The sequence below is a fragment of the Sorex fumeus genome, unplaced genomic scaffold (assembly GCF_029834395.1).
Source record: "Sorex fumeus unplaced genomic scaffold, SorFum_2.1 ptg000063l, whole genome shotgun sequence".
Lineage (NCBI taxonomy): Eukaryota > Metazoa > Chordata > Mammalia > Eulipotyphla > Soricidae > Sorex > Sorex fumeus.
Window position 1 is genome coordinate 56,549,777 of NW_026606120.1, and position 18,610 is coordinate 56,568,386.

At 45.0% G+C, this 18,610-nt stretch overlaps 1 protein-coding gene across 1 annotated transcript; it reads right to left on the reverse strand.

Annotated features, from left to right (window-relative positions):
- Positions 1-15,435: 15,435 nt before the first annotated feature.
- Positions 15,436-16,872, reverse strand: LOC130035043 (C-C motif chemokine 3-like). The gene is made up of 3 exons (XM_056126529.1): positions 16,797-16,872; positions 15,999-16,113; positions 15,436-15,556 (listed from the first exon to the last, which is right to left on the reverse strand). The coding sequence occupies exons 1-3, from the start codon at positions 16,870-16,872 to the stop codon at positions 15,436-15,438; spliced, it is 312 nt and encodes a 103-aa protein (XP_055982504.1).
- Between the last annotated feature and the right edge of the window lie 1,738 nt (positions 16,873-18,610).

The window sequence follows — 18,610 nt, forward strand, 5'->3', positions numbered from 1 at the left end:
CCTCTTTGGCCCCATTCACTATCATTTTTCTAAACAGAGATTCTGACTTTATCCCCAAACAAAAACCAATGAAATGATCAACATTTTAAAGATCAGGTTACTAATTAGAAATAAAAATAAATAAAACCAAAAACCCTCCCTTGCCTCACACAGCTTAACACTAGAAATGGTAAATGACGTTCTGTAAATATTTTTTGACTAAAGGATTTGTACGAATGTACTCTCACAGAAGCTAAACACAAGCTGAGTCAGTATTAACCGATCACCATGTGCCTGGCTGGGAGGGTGAGGCCTGGTGAAGAGGGGATTGTGAGGTGTCTCTACGCAAGCACTACAGAACACCTTGTAAAAACCAAAGGGCTTCTACAAATGACAGTCCACCTTCTGCAATGCTACAGAGGATAGCTGCTGGGAAGCTGCTCCCAGCAGAGACCACTCCAGGGTTAGAAGGATTGTCTTTGGGGTGAAGAGAGTACTGGGGTTAAAGCATTTGCTTGGCTCATGGAACACAGTTTTCTCCCTGCATACAGTTTCCTGAACCTCAGTGATCCCTAAACACAGAGCAGAGAGTAAGGCCAGAACACAGCTGGGTGTGGCGTGAAAACAAAGGAAAGAGAAGGGGGAAGGAAAAAGGAGAGGAGAGGGGAGGATGGAGGAGGGGAAGAGAGGGAGGGGAGGGGAGGGGAGGAGAGGAGATGGGGGGAAGGGAGGGGAGAGGGAGAGGAACAACCTTGGTCTTAGCACTTCTTCCCCTTCCTAAAATACCTGCAGATGTAAGTAACTTGCTGCTGCTTTCAGGTCATTCCAAGGGCAAGGCAGTACTTGGCAGCAGAGCTGGGGCAGGGCAGGGTGGGTGTAGGCACCCTGTCAACCTCTGATTTGGAAGCCCTGGGAGTGGCAGCACTGGCAGAACTGAAGAGTCAGCTGATCATTTGATCCCATAAAGCATCCTCCAGCCTCATGGCCTGAGAATGTAGAGACTGACTTTTTCCTTGAGCCCAATTCCTCCATTCCAGATCCTGAGCTATAGCACAGCGGGTAGGAAGTTTGCCTTGCATGCGACCGACCCGACCGACCAGGGATCGATTCCTCTGCCCCTCTTGGAAAGTCCAGCAAGCTACTGAGAGTATCTCACCTGCACGGCAAAGCCTGGCAAGCTACCTGTGACGTATTTGATATGCCAAACACAGTAACATCAAGTCTCAGAATGGACACCTTACTGGGCTCGCTCGAGCAAATTGATGAACAATGGGAGGACAGTGACAGTGACAGATCCTGAGACATTTCTTCTGTGACCTCGGGGTTCTCCTTAGGACACCTCCTCCCTGTGGTCATCTTCCCTTCTTGTCCCTGCATTCTGCCCCAAAGCAGCAGCACCTTAAAGGCTTGGAGTTTCCTAGAATGATCTTTGTCTACCTGCTCCCCACCCTGTGGCCTGGGTCCTAAATAGCCTGGGCTGCCTGTTTCATCACCCCACCTCCCATTTTACAAAGGGTCTGTGGGGGCCACAGGAAAAGCAGCAGATGTGCAGAAGCTTGTGCCTATCTAGGAAGGGGCACCTGAGCCCGAGTCTTTGTTCGTGGGTGTCTGTGTGTAAACAACTTCTTCCCAAGATGAGATCAGCCAAAGGAAGATGGCAGTAGTGTAGTTTGGTAGGGAGGATTTAGGGATAGGAAAACTGGACAAAAATTAGGGATTTCCTGTTTTATCATCTCTATCTCTTTTCCCCCTCATATTAGGTTGGGTTGCCCTGTATTTGGGGTTTAGAATGCTGTCTGCCTCTTGTTTCAGCTCGATTTGGAGAACTCAATCTGGCCCAAGAAGAGGTTTTCCTAGTAAGAGACTGTCTCTGTAAATCACCTCTAACACAGTCCCGAGATGAATTTATACCTCAGTGGATCCCTGAGAAGACACCGAAACTGGATTCTTATTCTTGTCAAAAACCGGCTCCAGTCTGGAGAGATAGCTACCTCTCTAGAAGGGTGAGGCACTTGCCTTGCACACTACCAGGTCAGGTTCAAGCCCCCTTAACACACCTGTTCCCCCAAGCACCTCTAGAAGTGATCTCCGAGCACAGAGCCAAGAGTAAGCACTGAGCATCGCTGACTGTGGCCCACTCCCCATCTCCACCCCTCCAACAAACAACAAATAACAAACAATCCTACTTCACTTCCCATTCTCAGAATTGGTCAAGCCCCTTCCTTGCCCTTCTGGGTTATAGAATAGAAAACTCAAGCTTCTTTGTAGAGAAAAGTTCTCTGAACAGACAGGCCAGAGAATTTGAAACCCGCTTGAGTGACTCTCTCTCTCTCTCTCTCTCTCTCTCTCTCTCTCTCTCTCTCTCTGACCGTTCACCCATAGGACTTTGGTGTATCTGACCTCAAGCCAGAGTGGAGGGGGTTCTCTGGAGGTCATGGCAAGGAGGACAGTGCAAGTCCCTGAGGAGCAAGACAAGATGGTTCTCGGGCACTTACTGTTGCCAGCTTCCTTCTGGGGTCTACTCAGACCTTCTTTTACAGCTTGGCCCAGATAGATAGACGTCAGGGTGACCAGAAAAAGGAAGTTTAAAGCACCACAGAACCTTGCTTATTTGAACATGCGAAAGGGGGTCTTGAGTAACCACAGAGCTCTGTATGTCCACAAGAGTAGATCAAGTGTTCTTTTAACAAGAGACGCTCATAGGGAAGTGGTTTCCCAGTGAGAGGAGGTGAGAAGCTGGTGTTACCTCAGGGCTGTATTCAGCTGTTTCCTTTCTTCTGGAGCTCTGTAGTCATAGTTTCTCTCAGTAAAATCCAAACTTCTAGCTGTTCTGCCACAAAGATGTGACAAGGGTGTGTTCTCAACGGAAAAACAAGAGCTCCTCTCCCTGCAGAAAATGAACATGGATTCCTGAAATGCCGGATGGTTCTAGCAGCCGTCCTGTGACTCTTCCATCAAAGAGAAACCAGAAAGACGAAATCCAGGGCCTATAGGGTCCAATAGGCTGCCGCACTTAGCCTCACCTGACAAGGAGCTGCCATGCTACCCTTCAGCTTTGGGGACACGAGGGTTGTTGATTCAAACTCTCTGAATTTGGTGTGTTTATTTGCATTTCCTCCTCAAATCCTCTCTCTTATAGAGAAACGAGGAGTTGTGAAAAGTAACAACCCTTCACTGAAGCTTAGGATTGGAAAGGATGGAAATTTGCTGGACCCTGGGAGGGAGTGGTCTGAAGTTACTAGTAAAAAACACTGAGTTTGGGCCCCACCTTCTAAAGGGGAAGGGGAATTAGACTTTGCACTTAACTGGGATAATTATATTTTACATTTAACTGGTTCCCAGGGATGTTCCTGCTGTTGTCAGGGTACCATCTTTTGAGAATCACTTATTTATTACTATTTTTTAAGGACCACTCTTACATGGGTTTGAAGCTACTGGGTCAAGTGTGGTTTAATACAGTGATTCTCAACTTTTTTACACCTAGGACAGCACTTATCCAACCACTGGTTTACAGATGCACAGGTATAAATCATCTTGGTAGACCAGTTGTTTTCAACATTTTTAGCCCTATGGCTTTCCTGGCAGATGGAAGCCACTGGTCTAAATGTATCTTGGTAGCAAGACCCTGTGCCAAACACTAAGGCTGCAACATTAAGAAATTTGCTTGGAAAGATCCCAAACAATGGAATTTAATAGCGTGGTATTGGAATAAAAACAGACCTGCAGACCAATGGAATAAAATTGAATATTCTGACACAGACCCTCAAATATATGATCATTTAATCTTTGATAAGGGAACAAGAAGTATGTAGTGGAGCAAGGAAAACCTTTTCAACAAGTGGTACTGGGAATTTAATCCCTCTTGTATCAATCTGCAATGTTCTTTAAGACAGAGTCTAGGTGCTACTCCAAGAAATAAAAGAGGACACAAGGAAACTTCCTGGCTCATGGAATGGGAAAATTAACATTGTAAAAATGATGATATTCCTCAAGGCATTATATATATTCAATGTTGTCCCTATAAGGATACCCAAGATTTTTTCCAAAAAATAGACCAAACACTCCTGAAATTTATATGGAACAATAAACCCCCACAAATAGTCAAAGCAATCCTTGGGAAAAAGAATATGGGAGATATCACCTTCTCCAACCTCAAACTGTACTACAAAGCAGTGGTAATAGGAACAGCGTGGTATTGGAATAAAAACAGACCTGCAGACCAATGGGATACAATTGAATATTCTGACACAGACCCTCAAATATATGATCATTTAATCTTTGATAAGGGAATAAGAAGTATGTAGTGGAGCAAGAAAACCTTTTCAACAAGTGGTACTGGGGAAACTGGGCAGCTACATATACATATTTTAAAAATGCACTCATACCTTTTTCTAATGCCATGCATAAAACTCAGATCAAAATGGGTTAAAGATCTCAATATCATACCTGAATCCATAAGTTACATTAAAAAAAGATAGCAAAATCCTTCACTACATTGAAGCTAAAGGCATCTCCATAAATGAAACACCACTGACCAAGCAAGTGGAAGCAAACATAAGCAAATGGGACTCCATGAAACTAAGAAGCTTCTGCACTTCAAAATTAAAGTTGTTTAAGATACAAAGACAGCCCACAGAATGGTAAAAATAATTTACCCGATACTTGTCTGATAAAGGGGTAATATCAAAGTTATATAGGACACTGGTAGAACTTTACAAGGAAAAAAAATCCAACCCCATCAAAAAATTGAGAAAGAAAATGAACAAAAACTTCCTCAAAGAAGAAATTCAAGTGGCCAAAAAGTACACATGAAGGTACTGGCAGAGGGACAAAGCCACGCGGGTTCCAGGGCCAAAATCTCCAAGCCTACTCGAATTGGAGTCGAGCATCCTCCACCCAGATCCTCCAAATTCCAGTAGGCGGGAGTCACACCCACCACCTGGCCCCCTGGCGCCGTGTAATCCCATCAACGGCCAAGACTCAGAGACTATAAAATCCAGCTCCCGGGTGACATCTTATCAAGACATCTTTTTATGATATCTTATTATCTCATTCCTACTCTGGACAAACTTGCAGGCTATCGAATATAGCCTGCCCACAGGGCAGAGTCTGGCAAACTCCCCGTGGCGCACCAAATATGCCAAATACCAGTAACAATGATGGGTCTCATTCTCCTAAAGAGCCTTGAATATAATCTCAGGGCTAGGATGAAGGAGACGTTACTGGGGCCTGCTCGAGGCAATCGACGAATAACAGGATAATGAATGAATGAATGAAAAAGTACATAAAAAATGCTCTACATCACTGATCATCAGGAATATACAAATAAAAACAACTATGAGAGATCATCTTACACCACAGAGACTGGAGCACACCTGAAAAAAAAAGAGCAATTAATGCTGGTGCAGATACAGGGAGAAAGGAACTCTTATTCATTGTGGGTGAAAATGCTGACTGGTCCAGTCTTTTTGGAAAACAATATGGACATTCCTCAAAAAACTAGAAATTGAGCCCCCATTTGACCCAGCAATACCACTTCTAGGAATATGCCCTTTGGGCCCAAAAACACACAGCGGGAAGTGCCATCTGCACTTCAATGTTCATTGCAGCACTATTTACAATAGCCAGAATCTGAAAACAACCCAAATGCCTGAGAACAGATGGCAGGATAAAGAAACTATGGTACATCTTCTCCAGCACCCCTTTATGATCCAGCACCCCTTTATGATGAAAACCCTAGCCAAAATGGGTATAGAGGGGACCTTCCTCAACATAATTAAAGCCATCTACCACAAGCCTACAGCAAGCATCATCCTCAATGGGGAAAAACTGAGAGCCTTCCCCCTAAGGTCAGGGATGAGACAAGGATGCCCACTCTCTCCACTGCTGTTCAATATAGTACTGGAAGTACTTGCAATAGCGATTAGGCAAGAAAAAGATATTAAGGGCATTCTGGTAGGAAAGGAAGAAATCAAGCTCTCACTATTCGCAGATGATATGATACTATACTTAGAGAACCCAATAACCTCCACCAAAAAACTCCTAGAAACAATAGACTCGTATAGTAAAGTTGCAGGCTATAAAATCAATACCCAAAAGTCCATGGCATTCCTATATGCAAACAGTGAGAGAGAAGAAAGCAACATGAAAAAAACAATCCCATTCACAATTGTGCCCCAGAAAATCAAGTACCTAGGAATCAGCTTAACTAAGGAAGTAAAGGACCTGTACAAAGAAAACTACAAAACGCTACTTCAGGAAATAAAAGAGGACATGAGGAAATGGAAAGATATCCCCTGCTCATGGGTCGGGAGACTTAACATTGTCAAAATGGCAATACTACCGAAAGCATTGTATAAATTCAATGCAATCCCTATAAGGATACCCACGACATTCTTCAAAGAAATGGAGCAAACACTCCTGAAATTTATATGGAACAATAAGCCCCCACGAATAGCTAAAGCAATTCTTGGGAAAAAGAAAATGGGAGGAATCAACCTCCCGAACTTCAAACTGTACTACAAAGCAGTAATAATTAAAACAGCATGGTACTGGAACAAAGGCAGAACTGCAGACCAATGGAACAGGGTTGAATACACTGACATCTCCCCTCAATCATATGATTATCTAATCTTTGATAAAGGTGCAAGTAATGTGAAGTGGAGTAAGGAAAGCCTCTTTAACAAATTGTGCTGGCATCACTGGACGGCTACATGCAAAAAAATGGGCTCAGAACTCTGCCTAACACCGTGTACAAAAGTAAGATCAAAATGGATTAAAGACCTCAACATCAGACCAGAAACCATAAGGTACATTGAAGACAAAGTTGGCAAAACCCTCCATGACATTGAAGCTAATGGTATCTTCAAAGATGCCACGCCACTGGCCGAGCAAGTGAAAACAGAGATAGATAAATGGGACTATCTTAAACTAAGAAGCTTCTGCACCTCCAAAGAAACAGTGACCAAAATAAAAAGACAGTCTACAGAATGGGAAAGGATATTCGCCGAATACACATCTGACAAGGGGCTGATATCCAGGATATACAAAATACTGGTTAAACTCCACAAGAAGAAAACATCCAACCCCATCCAAAAATGGGGCAATGAAATGAACAGAAACTTTCTCAAAGAAGAAATCCGAATGGCAAAAATGCACATGAGAAAATGCTCTACATCATTAATCATCAGGGAGATGCAGATCAAAACCACAATGAGATACCATCTCACACCTCAGAGACTGGCCCACATTCAAAAGAACAAAAGCAACCGATGCTGGCGTGGATGTGGCGAGAAAGGGACACTCCTTCACTGTTGGTGGGAATGTCCACTGGTTCAGCCCTTCTGGAAAACAGTATGGACGATTCTCAAAAAATTAGAAATTGAGCTCCCATTTGACCCAGCAATACCACTCCTGGGAATATATCCCAGAGAGGCAAAAATGTATAGTCGAAGTGACATCTGCACTTGTTTGTTCATTGCAGCACTCTTTACAATAGCCAGAAACTGGAAGAAACCTGAATGCCCAAGAACAGATGACTGGTTAAAGAAACTTTGGTACATCTACACAATGGAGTACTATGTAGCTCTTAGAAAAGATGAAGTCATGAAATTTACATACAAGTGGTACAACATGGAAAGTATCATGCTAAGCGAAATGAGTCAGAAAGAGAGGGATAGACACAGAAAGATTGCATTCATCTGGGGGATATAAAGTAACAAAATAGGAGATTAATACCCAAGAATAGCTGAGATCAGCACCAGGAGGATTACTCCATAGCTTAGTGGACAATTGGGCATTCTAGAGGAAAGGGCAGCTCAGATAGAGAAGGGAACACCAAATAAAGGGTGTTTGGTGGTCCCTCCCAGGAGGGAGGGGAGATGCATGTCGAAAGTGGACTATGGACTGAACATGTTTGCCACTCAATGCATCTTTTGCAGACCACAACACCCAAAAGGAGAGAGAGAACACAGGGGATTGCCCTGCCACAGAGGCAGGGGGGGATGGGGGGATGGGGGTGGGGGGGACATTATCCATGGTGGTGGAAAATGGGCATTGGTGGAGGGATAGGTATCTGTTCATTGTATAATTGAAACCTAAGCACAAAAATTGTAAATCTACAACTGTACCTCATGGTGTTTCACTAATAAAAAAAAAAAAGAAACTATGGTACATCTTCACAATAGAATACTACACAGCTGTTAGGAAGAATGAAGTCACAAAATTTGCTTATAAATGGATGGACATGGAGCGTATCATGCTGAGTGAAATGAGTCAAAAGGAAGGGAACGTTATAGAATGACTGCATTTGTTTGTGGGATATAAAGATATAAACAACGGCCAGGAGCCAGAGATTATCACACCAAGCTCTCAGGGAAGAACAAGGCAGAGTCTCCTACCCTGTGCTTGACTGTCCTCATCAGGGCCCAACAGCTGAAGACCTCCGGGCCCCAGCCAAGGTCATGCTGGGACCACTCTCCACACTTGGATGAGCCTCATGCATAAAAGAACTGGCAGAGGAACCCAGGTGTGTGGGATCCGGGGCTGATATCTCCAAGCCTGCACAGTTTGGGACTGGACCTGCCAGTAGCTAGACAGTTACACCCACCAACTGCCATGTAACCCCAACAACGGCCAGGATCCAGAGATTATCACACCAAGTTGAAATAAAAATTCAACTTTTTATTTACATTCATTTGATTTTTCAGGGTACCTTAAATATCCCACCCACACTGCAGAGACTGGCAAGCTATCCATGGTCTATTTGATATGCCATATTCAGTAAAAAAAAAAAAATGGATCTCATTCCCCTGACCCTGAATACGGCAGAGTCGAGAAGAATGTGGAAGGAGAGGCTGATAAAATCCCAAGGCAGAAATAGGCTGCCAAAACGAAGAAATACAAAATTGATTGTCTGTACTTTTAATGCACGTACGCTGGTATCTGATGCATCCATCGAGGACCTGATGGTACAAGGGCAAAAGATCAAGTACGGCATCATTGGTCTGAGCGAAACGAGAAGACATCAATCACATCACACCGTTTTCGACACTGGAGAAGAACTCTTCCTTGGAACATGTGACAAAAGAGGTGCCGGTGGTGTCGGTATCCTTGTCAACACAAACTTAGCCATGAGCATTGATTCATTTGAATGCCTAACAACCCGAATCGGACAATTACACTTGAATAGATGTGGCTCACTGCCGGCAGTTTCTATCTTTGTTGTCTATGCACCAACATCCAATTATGGTGAAAGAGAAATTGAGAAGTTCTACATGGAGCTGGAGAAGTTCTATAAAGAAGATCACACCTTCTACAAAATCATTGTCGGTGATTTTAATGCCAAGATAGGACCAAGAAGATCAACCGATGAACTCCACATCTGGACTCATGGCCTCGAATGGAATGAATAGGGTGACAGACTGTCTGAGTTCAACATGTCAACCAAGACCTTCCATGGTAACTCACAGTTCCAAAAGGCTGAATCTAAACGTTGGACATGGGAGTCTTCCGGTGGAAAGTTCCACAATGAAATAGACCACATCATATTCAATCGACGGTTTTGCCTAACCGATGTTGCTGTTGTCCCAAAATTCCAAATGGGATCAGACCACCATCTCCTTCATACAAAATTCTACCTCACAGAACGAGGAGAAAAGAATGCAAAGTTTAAGAAGAGAACTCCCAGAACGACCACCAACTGGAGCTCTTTGGCTCTGTTGCGCCAACATGGGAAGATGCCGTCATTGACAACATTGACGAGGAATACGATCGAATGATTCAGCACCTCCATGATTGTGTGAGGAATGCCAAGAGAGAGATAGCCACAAAAAACCGCCTTTCTTCGAACACTCTTGAACTTATTCGCCAATGTGGCTTGGCACATGCCTCAGGCAACTGCAAGCTAACATCCGAGCTGGAAAAACTATGCAGGGAAGCCATCAAGGATGACCTCAAAGACAGGAGAGCAGCAGTGCTGGTAGATGAGGCAGAAGCCGGGAAAAACATTCGTAATGCCCGCCTGTCCTTCACCAACTACAAGACCAAGATGACTGCCCTCCGACATCCTGATGGATCTATCACATCTTCCAGAAGGGCAATGGAGAAGATTATTCATGACTTCTACTCAGATCTCTTTAATAGCCATGTCCACTTGCCCACATGCCTCATTCCGAATGATGGATATGTCGTTCCCAATGTCCTCCCTTCCGAAATCCAACACGCCATCTCGTCGGTAAAGAAACAAAGAGCACCTGGCCCAGACAAGATCAGACCTGAACACCTGAAGAACTTACCATCAGTACTCATCAATACACTGGTTTGGCTCTTCACACGCTACCTGTCTGAATGCAAGGTTCCATCCCAGTGGAAAACCAGCAGGACTGTACTACTGTACAAGAAGGGAGACACCCACGACATTGGCAACTATCGCCCAATCTGCCTATTGTCTGTCATCTACAAACTGTTCACTCGAGTCATCCTGAATAGAATTAGCAGAACACTAGATGAAGGACAACCATGTGAACAAGCTGGATTCCGAAAAGGATTCAGTACCATCGACCATATCCACACGATTACTAAGCTCAGGAGTTCAAGATGCCACTCTGTCTAACGTTCATTGATTTAAAGAAGGCCTTTGATTCTGTTGAGACGGAAGCGGCCATAGAAGCCCTAGCCAATCAGGGCGTAAAAACTCAATACATTAGGATCTTTTGTGAGCTCTATTATGGATTCACTACCAGGATCTCACCATTCTACAAAGAAGTAATCATCCATGTCAAGAGAGGGGTTCGGCAGGGTGATACCATTTCACCAAAACTCTTCAGTGCCACCCTCGAGAACATCATGCGACGACTGGAATGGGAAAGAATGGGAGTGAAGATAGATGGTTGGCAACTACACCACCTCCGCTTTGCTGATGACATCATTCTAATAACACCAAACATCAGCCAAGAGGCACAAAAGCTGACCGACTTCGACCATGAGGGTGGAAAGGTCGGACTACAGCTGAATCTTACGAAGACAATGTTTATGAGAAACAGCCTTGTTCCAGACGCTCCATTCGCTCTCAATGGAACCACCATCTCTGAATGCAACAGTTATATATACCTAGGTCGAGAAATGAATATGATGAATGACCTGGCACCTGAGTTGCGCAGGAGGAAGAAAGCGGCTTGGAATGCCTTCAAGAGCGTTGAAGAAATAACTAAGAGGACAAAGAACCTCCAGCTACAAGCACATCTCTTCGATTCCACTGTTCTTCCTGCATTAACATATGCCTCAGAGACCTGGGCCCTACGAAAACAGGATGAGAACGCTATTCGGGTCTCTCAAAGAGGAATCGAAAGAGCTATGCTTGGAATATCAATTCACTCAAATGAGAGATAGAATCCGGAGTTCTGATCTCCATCAACGCTCAAGAATCAGGGACGCTATCTCATTTGCCAAGGCATCAAAAATCAGATGGGCTGGACACGTAATGAGGTTTACAGACAATCGCTGGTCTAGAGCCATTACTGACTGGATTCCACGGGACGTCAGAAGATCGCGTGGACGCCCGCCTACCAGATGGTCAGACTTCTTCGTCAAGACCCTGAATGATCAGTTTGAGGCTCTGCATGTTCCTAGAATGAACAGATGCCATTGGGCTACTCTAGCACGCAACAGGGATGAATGGAGAAGTTACTGGCACCCGCTAGAGTAATTCGATGAATAACGGGGGATCAAGTGATCAAGTGATTTATATATAGTATATATGTGTATATATATGTATATATGAGACTAATTTCCAAGGCAATGGTAATCAGGGACCAGGAGGACTGGTCAATGATTGGAAGCTTGCCACAAGAATGTGTGTGGAGTGAAGGGCAGTTAGGATAGAGAAGGGATCATCATGACAATAATAGTTGGAAATGATAATTTTGAACAGGAACTGAGTGTTGAAAGTAGGTAAAGGGGTTGAAAGTAGGTAAACTTGATAACTTTTCATTATCTGTATTGCAAACCATAAGGCCCAAAAGGAGAGATAGAGAGAGAGAAAGAAAGAGAGACAGAGAGAGAGAGAGAGAGGAGAAAAGTAACTGTAATAGTGGCAGGTGGGGGCGCAGAAGAAGAAGGGAAACAAGGACCATTGGTGGTGGGAAAAGTACACTGGTGAAGGGAAAGGATGAGTGTTGGAACATGATTTGACTGAAATTCAGTCATGAATGTGTTTATCACTGTGGGTTAATAAAATTTTTTTAATTAATAAAAAAAAGAGTGTTTAGAGCTGAGGAAACAGTATGAAGGACTGGAGTGCATTGCATGCCCAAGACACTGAGTTGGATCCCTAAGGTTTTTATTTGCAGAGCACTGCTGGGTATGTCCCTGCCCACCACCCCCACCCCGAACTGCAGGGCCTGAGCAGGCCGAACTGTGGGCAGAGCATTGACTCATTGACAGAAGTATAGACCCTGCATCTCCTGAGCAATGTTCTGGGGACTCCACCCCTCATCACACACACACACACACACACGCACACACACACACACACACAATCAGCCCATTTTGAAATGGATGTATCCAAAATTAGAAAAGGAAAACAAATCAATTTTGCAAAGAAAGACCTATTTAACTTGTTGGCAAAGAACTGGTAATCTGAAGTATAAATTAAGGAGTTTCTACTTCAAGCTAATGGCAGAGGCAGAGAGGTGGAGGGGAAAGACTTAAAAAGAGGGAAACCTGGGGTCCAGCTGCAGCTTAAACCTTCCTCAGTCCTCCATCTGGGCTGGAGCGATAGCACAGCGGTAGGGTGTTTGCCTTGCACGCAGCCAACATGGCCGACCGGAGTTCGATTCCTCCGCCCCTCTTGGAGAACCCGGCAAGCTACCGAGAGTATCTTGCCCGCACGGCAGAGCCTGGCAAGCTACCCGTGATGTATTCGATATGCCAAACACAGTAACAACAAAGTCTCCAATGGAGACGTTACTGGGCCCGCTCAAGCAAATCGATGAACAACGGGTGGGGAGGACAGTGACAGTGACAGTGACACTCCTTCATCAAGCCTCTATGTTGATTTCAGAACGTAACCAGCTCCCTGTGAAGATGCGGAGGACCTGGTCGGCTATTATTGCTCTTCTCCTTGCGCCTCACCTCAGCCAACAGAGCCAAGAGTAGAGTCTCCACTAGAGGGCTAGGAGGTAGGGACTGAGGGCTGAGTTCTGACTGAGTCCTATGCTAGGAAGCACACATTCTCATAAAGTGAATGGGCAAGTTAGTGATCAAGCTCATGACGTTGACCAGAAGCAACAAACAGAAGCCTGTTGTCATGAGAAAGGAGTGGCACTCCTAAAGAAACCACAAAATCTGGCCCAAATGGCTTTGGATTGCTCCACACGTATGGTGAATCTTGACTCTTGAGTTGAAAGTTAAGATGAGATAGTAAAGTGGGCACAGCACTTGCCTTGCTGACCCAGGTTTGATCCTGGCACAACATAGGAACCCTTAAGCACTGCCGGGAGTGACCTTTGAGTCTAGAGTCAGGAGTAAAAGCCTGAGCATGGTCCAAACAAAAAAAGTCTCTAGGAAAGGGTCACACTCTGGGACACAATCACAGCACTCCTTGGAGGATATTCCCCAGAATGGAGAGCAGAAGTTGTCCCAGAGGCTGCCCAAGGGCTTCAGGTGAGTCTTAGACTCAGAGTTGCCCTATACTGGCTAATAGTGCAACTCCGTCCTCCTACCTGTCTTTGTGCCCTTCCCTCTGGTCACAATACTTGGCTGTGGGAACTGTTGGCCTTAGTGAAGGCCTTACTTGGTTTTAGCTACTGGTACTTGAGAGAGTTCAAGCAGATTATATTTGTCCTGGATGATGGAGACTGCCAGAGAAAGAATGGTGACACCTTCCCTATTTCTCTATGGACAGAAGTGTGGGTTCCCTTCTCCTCCTTTGCACTTTCTATGATGTGGACTTTCCACTGATACTGGAAAACTGGGTCTTCCGTAATAGGGAGGAATTGTAAAATACTACCTGAGAGGAGTTCTGTGTAAGTGAGTGAGGGAATGTGCATGGGCACGTGATTGTGTGTGTGTGTGTGTGTGTGTGTGTGTGTGTGTGTGTGTTTATGGGTGCTATAGGAAATTCTCAAGCAAAAACACATGCTCTTTTTATCACCTTCATTATATACAAGCCATTAAGGCATCAAGACTAAGCCACATGGAGCTTAATGCTCTGCCTGCCAACTCTAAATTCCAACAAAGTGGTTCGAGCAGATGAAATAGCACCCAGTTAGGTAGGTTAAAACGAGACTGGAGTGTGAAACTCATTGAAACCCAAAACATGAGAAGTACAGACAAAAAAATATATTAATTCCTAGGAAAATCCCATTTTCTCTAAGAAACCACATTGTTTGCAACTTGTGCTCAGGTGGATTACATTTTTGGAACTAGCTTGCCTAAGAGCTCAGAGTATAGTCTATTAATTATATTAAAGCCTAATTTGAGGATTCAATTACCATTTACTTTCTGTGTGATTTTGACCAAGATTACTTACCCTTTCTGATTTCCAATTCATTTTCTGTTCAGTGAGGATACTGATAGAACTTAAGTTTTATTATTGCATTGTGATAGTAAAGTAAAAATTTAAAAAAATCTCCCAGTCAAGGGCTAAAGTGCAGCAGGTAGGACATTTGCCTTTCAAGTGACTGACATGGGCTCAGTCTCTGACACCCCGTATGGTCCCCTGAGTTTTATCAGAAGTGATCCCTGAGCACCATGAGGTGTGCCCACTGAAATAATTAAGAAAAAATGCAGTACCCATACTCTTAGTGGTCTCTATTTGAGTAGTAAATTTTCCTAGAGCAAATGCATAATGAGCTGATTTAAAGTACATTCCCAATTTTAATCTTCCACAAATGCAGCTCACTCCCATTTAACATCTATTCTTTGACCATCAATAGTTTCTATTTGTTTGCTTTGGTACCAGGATCAAGTCTCAGACATTTAAGGCATGTGCCTTACAGCTCTGCTGCATCCCAGCCCTACCCTACATTTTTTTCAACCAATGATTCTGATTTGCCACAAAAACAAAACCAAACTCTAGTTTCAAAACAGGCATCTTTATTATCTCTCCAGGTGGAGCCCCACCATAAACAGAAGCATGCAATGTACATTGGTCCAAGTGCTGGCTTTGGTGGCCCATCTGCCTAGAACAGTCTGATGGCAGTGGCTCTGTGGTCATCAGTCACAGTGCTGGGAAAACAGGAGGCGAGGAAGGCATCTGGGAATCCCTGAGTGCAAACCTTCCAAACTCCATTTGAGCATAATTTAGAAAAAAATAAATAATATAAATAAGTTGCCATTTACAGTAAAAAAGAGTCCTGGTGTGCTGTTTCCTGCCAGCACCCCAGGGGAGAGGTATCCATGGAAGTTCTGGGTGTTTCCGAGGCTCAGGCCCCTGCTGCATCAGCTCCCACAAGGTCACTTGGACATGGCAGTGACTGAAGACTGGCTGGTACTCTGTTCCAGGACCTTGATGAGACCCTGGACCCAGGATTCACTGGGGTTGGCACACACCTCCCGGCCCCTTTTGGTCTGGAAGCTGTGGAGAGACGGGGAGGATTAAGCCCAGAAAAAGGGAGTTTGAGGGGGCCATGGGGAAGGGGCCCTGTACTCCATTATGCCCTGGGTAGGACAAGGCCTAGCCCCTTTTTCAGGGACCCTCTGCCTATGCCACTGACTCAGGGCTTCCCTCAGAGGTTCGTGCTGCTCCCTTTTCCCATCCTTCCTCTCTGGACTCAGCCTTCCCATGCCTCTGCTAACCCCCACCAGCCCAGAGAAACTTCACCAGCTCAGGGAACTCCCAACACCTCAGGGAACCTCCAGATTTCAGTTCAGAGGCCTAAGCCTGTCCACCCGATAGAACCCCTGGATCTGGACCTTCCCAGCACAGTGACCCCAGGCCTGTCTGTGTCCTTGGGCACACTTCTCACTCCAGACCCTCCCTGTCTCTGAAAAAGATGCGCAGGAAATTGGATACTTACATGATACCCGGCTTGGAGCACTGGCTGTTGGTTTCGAAATAGCTGACAGCGAATTTGCGGTTTAATGGCCTGGAGGTGTAGGAGAAGCAGCAGGCAGTTGGGGTGTCAGCACCATCTGCAGAGGGAAGGGCACCGTGAGCCTGAACCCCAGCTCTGCAGTGGCAGAGAGCTGAGGCCTGATGCAAGAAGATGAGAAGGAAGTTGAGAGGACAAAGCTGAGAGCTATGGCTGGGCAGGGTTGTTCTGGGTGATGCTGGGCCTGGAGTCTTCCCTGGTCTTGCTCCAATCTGTGCCCTTCCTTCCCTCAGCCCCTCTCTTATTCAGGGTGAGCCGGATCCACATGTGCTGTTCTCTGACCTCATCTCTTTAGCAAAGGCTGTCTGGCAGATTATCCCAGCAGCCAGAAAGCCAACCATGGGCTGCGCTCATGAGCTATGTAAGTACCCCACCCCAACACCCATAAAAGTTCCTGTGGGGACCTGGTGGGTCAGGAAACAGGGTTCCCCTTGGAGCCAGAGGTCTTGGATTCTGCTACCCCCACAAGCTAGTTCAGATTCCTCTTTGCCTTGGGTGACATTGGGGCTGCAATCCTCCTACCCTGCTCTGCCTCTCTGAGAAGTGGGAGAGTAAAGAATCCTTTAAAGGCTGAAAATGAAAGAGAATAAACAGAAAGGTTAAGCTCTTTTACAACTCTTTAAGAAACCCTCTTTCCTCACTGGCCTCTCTGGACCACAAGATAAGATTCATGTGACACAGGGAGGACAGAGCATGGAGACTCCATAGCCCGAGAAGACTTACAGGGCGCTGAGAGGACCTGGCTGCAGAGGGCCAGGGTGCAGAGGAGAATGACCAGGGCAGCTTCAGGGGCCTGCATGTTGCTGAGCGGATGAGAGAGGTGGGCTGGAACGTCTCAGGGTGCTAGTTGTGTCCTGTGTCACTCTGGAGGTGAGACCATCTCCCTGACTCTTTATAGGCAGCCCTGGCAGAGGAGGGGATGGAATCTGGGGGCGTAAAGGGAAATTTTTAAGCATAGGAGTTTCTGTCACGCTGAGTATTGCAACAACTCGAGGTGTCCGTTACCACAGGGACTCAGGATATCCAAGAATAGCTTCTTGCGCTCTCAGTCTCAGCCCACAACCCATGACTGGTCCTGACTCTTTGAGAGGAAGTGATTCCCCCACTTGACAGATAGAAGGCGTATGTGTGTGTGTGTGTGTGTGTGTGTGTGTGTGTGTGTGTGTGTGTGTGTAACCCTGGCTTATTCTGAGCATGTCCCGTCCCATATGGATGGGTCCAGAAATGATCTCTCCAGTCCCGTCTTTCCCACCAAGCTGAAACCTCTGCCCTTTCTCAGCACCTCTGATCACTTGGATGGATGAACCTCAGAGGTATCAGACCCCCGTAGAGAGTGCCAGCAAAGGAAAAGAGGAAGGAAGGAAAGAATCATTGCTGGAGAATGAGGATTCCTCATACCACACACACACACACAATTCTATTGCTGGCTCAGTCACCCTGCAGTCACTTGGTGACTAGGCCATGGGGGCAAATTGAGTCATGGCTCAACATGAAGCATTAGCTGTGGGTGTCCATAAGACAGGCAGCCCTGATACATGTTCCTTTAATGAAGGAAAAGATTTCTAGGAATGAGTTCTAAAGAAACCGAAATAAAATACAAAGTCATCTTCCCAAACACTAATGTCAAAGCCAGCCCTTTGATAGCTCACTTTCTCCATCAGGGAGAAGAATTGGTGACTTATCCTGTGGATTATTATTGCATCCTTATATCAAATGAAGTGCCATAAATACAATAAAATATGAGTAGGGCAAAAGTCAGATGAAAAGCAGGCGAACTGTACAAGATGACATGTACCCAAACTATATGTGGGTAGGAGAGATATTACAGGGGTTATAACACTTGCCTTCCACAGGTTAGCACAAGTTTGATCTCTGGAATGGCATACTCCTCTGAGCAACACTTGGACTGACCAATGACACAGAGCTGGGATAACCTCTAATCATTGTCAAGTGTGACCCAAAATGAGAAAAAATAAATGTGTGGATATATATTTCTATATGACAAATATGGGCTGGAGCAATAGCAGAGTGGATAAGGTGTTTGCCTTGCACGCAGCCGACCCAGGTTTGATTCCTCCATCCCTCTTAGAGAGCCAGTATCCCGCCTGCATGGCAGAACCTGGAAAGCTCTCTGTGGTGTATTCAATATGACAAAAACAGTAACAAGTCTCACAATGGAGACATTACTGGTGCCTGCTCATGCAAATTGATGAAAAATGGGACAACAGTGCTACAGTGTTATATGACAAAAATGATAATCAGATATACTTGTTATTTTATGCAAATACATATGTAAATGTATGTGATAGTGTGTATGTGTGAATGTATGTGGATAGGCATGGGGAAGACATTGAAAATAAATGCCCAAAAGTGTCAATAGTAAGTATCATTGGTAATAGATCTAAGAGTGATTAATGCTCTCTTTCTCTAGGTCTTTTTTCTCCTTTTTAAAAGAGAAGTGATATGTATTATCTTCCTGGCCGGCCTACAAATTTATGAGCACACTGTGAGAACATCATTGCCACATCATTAAAAAG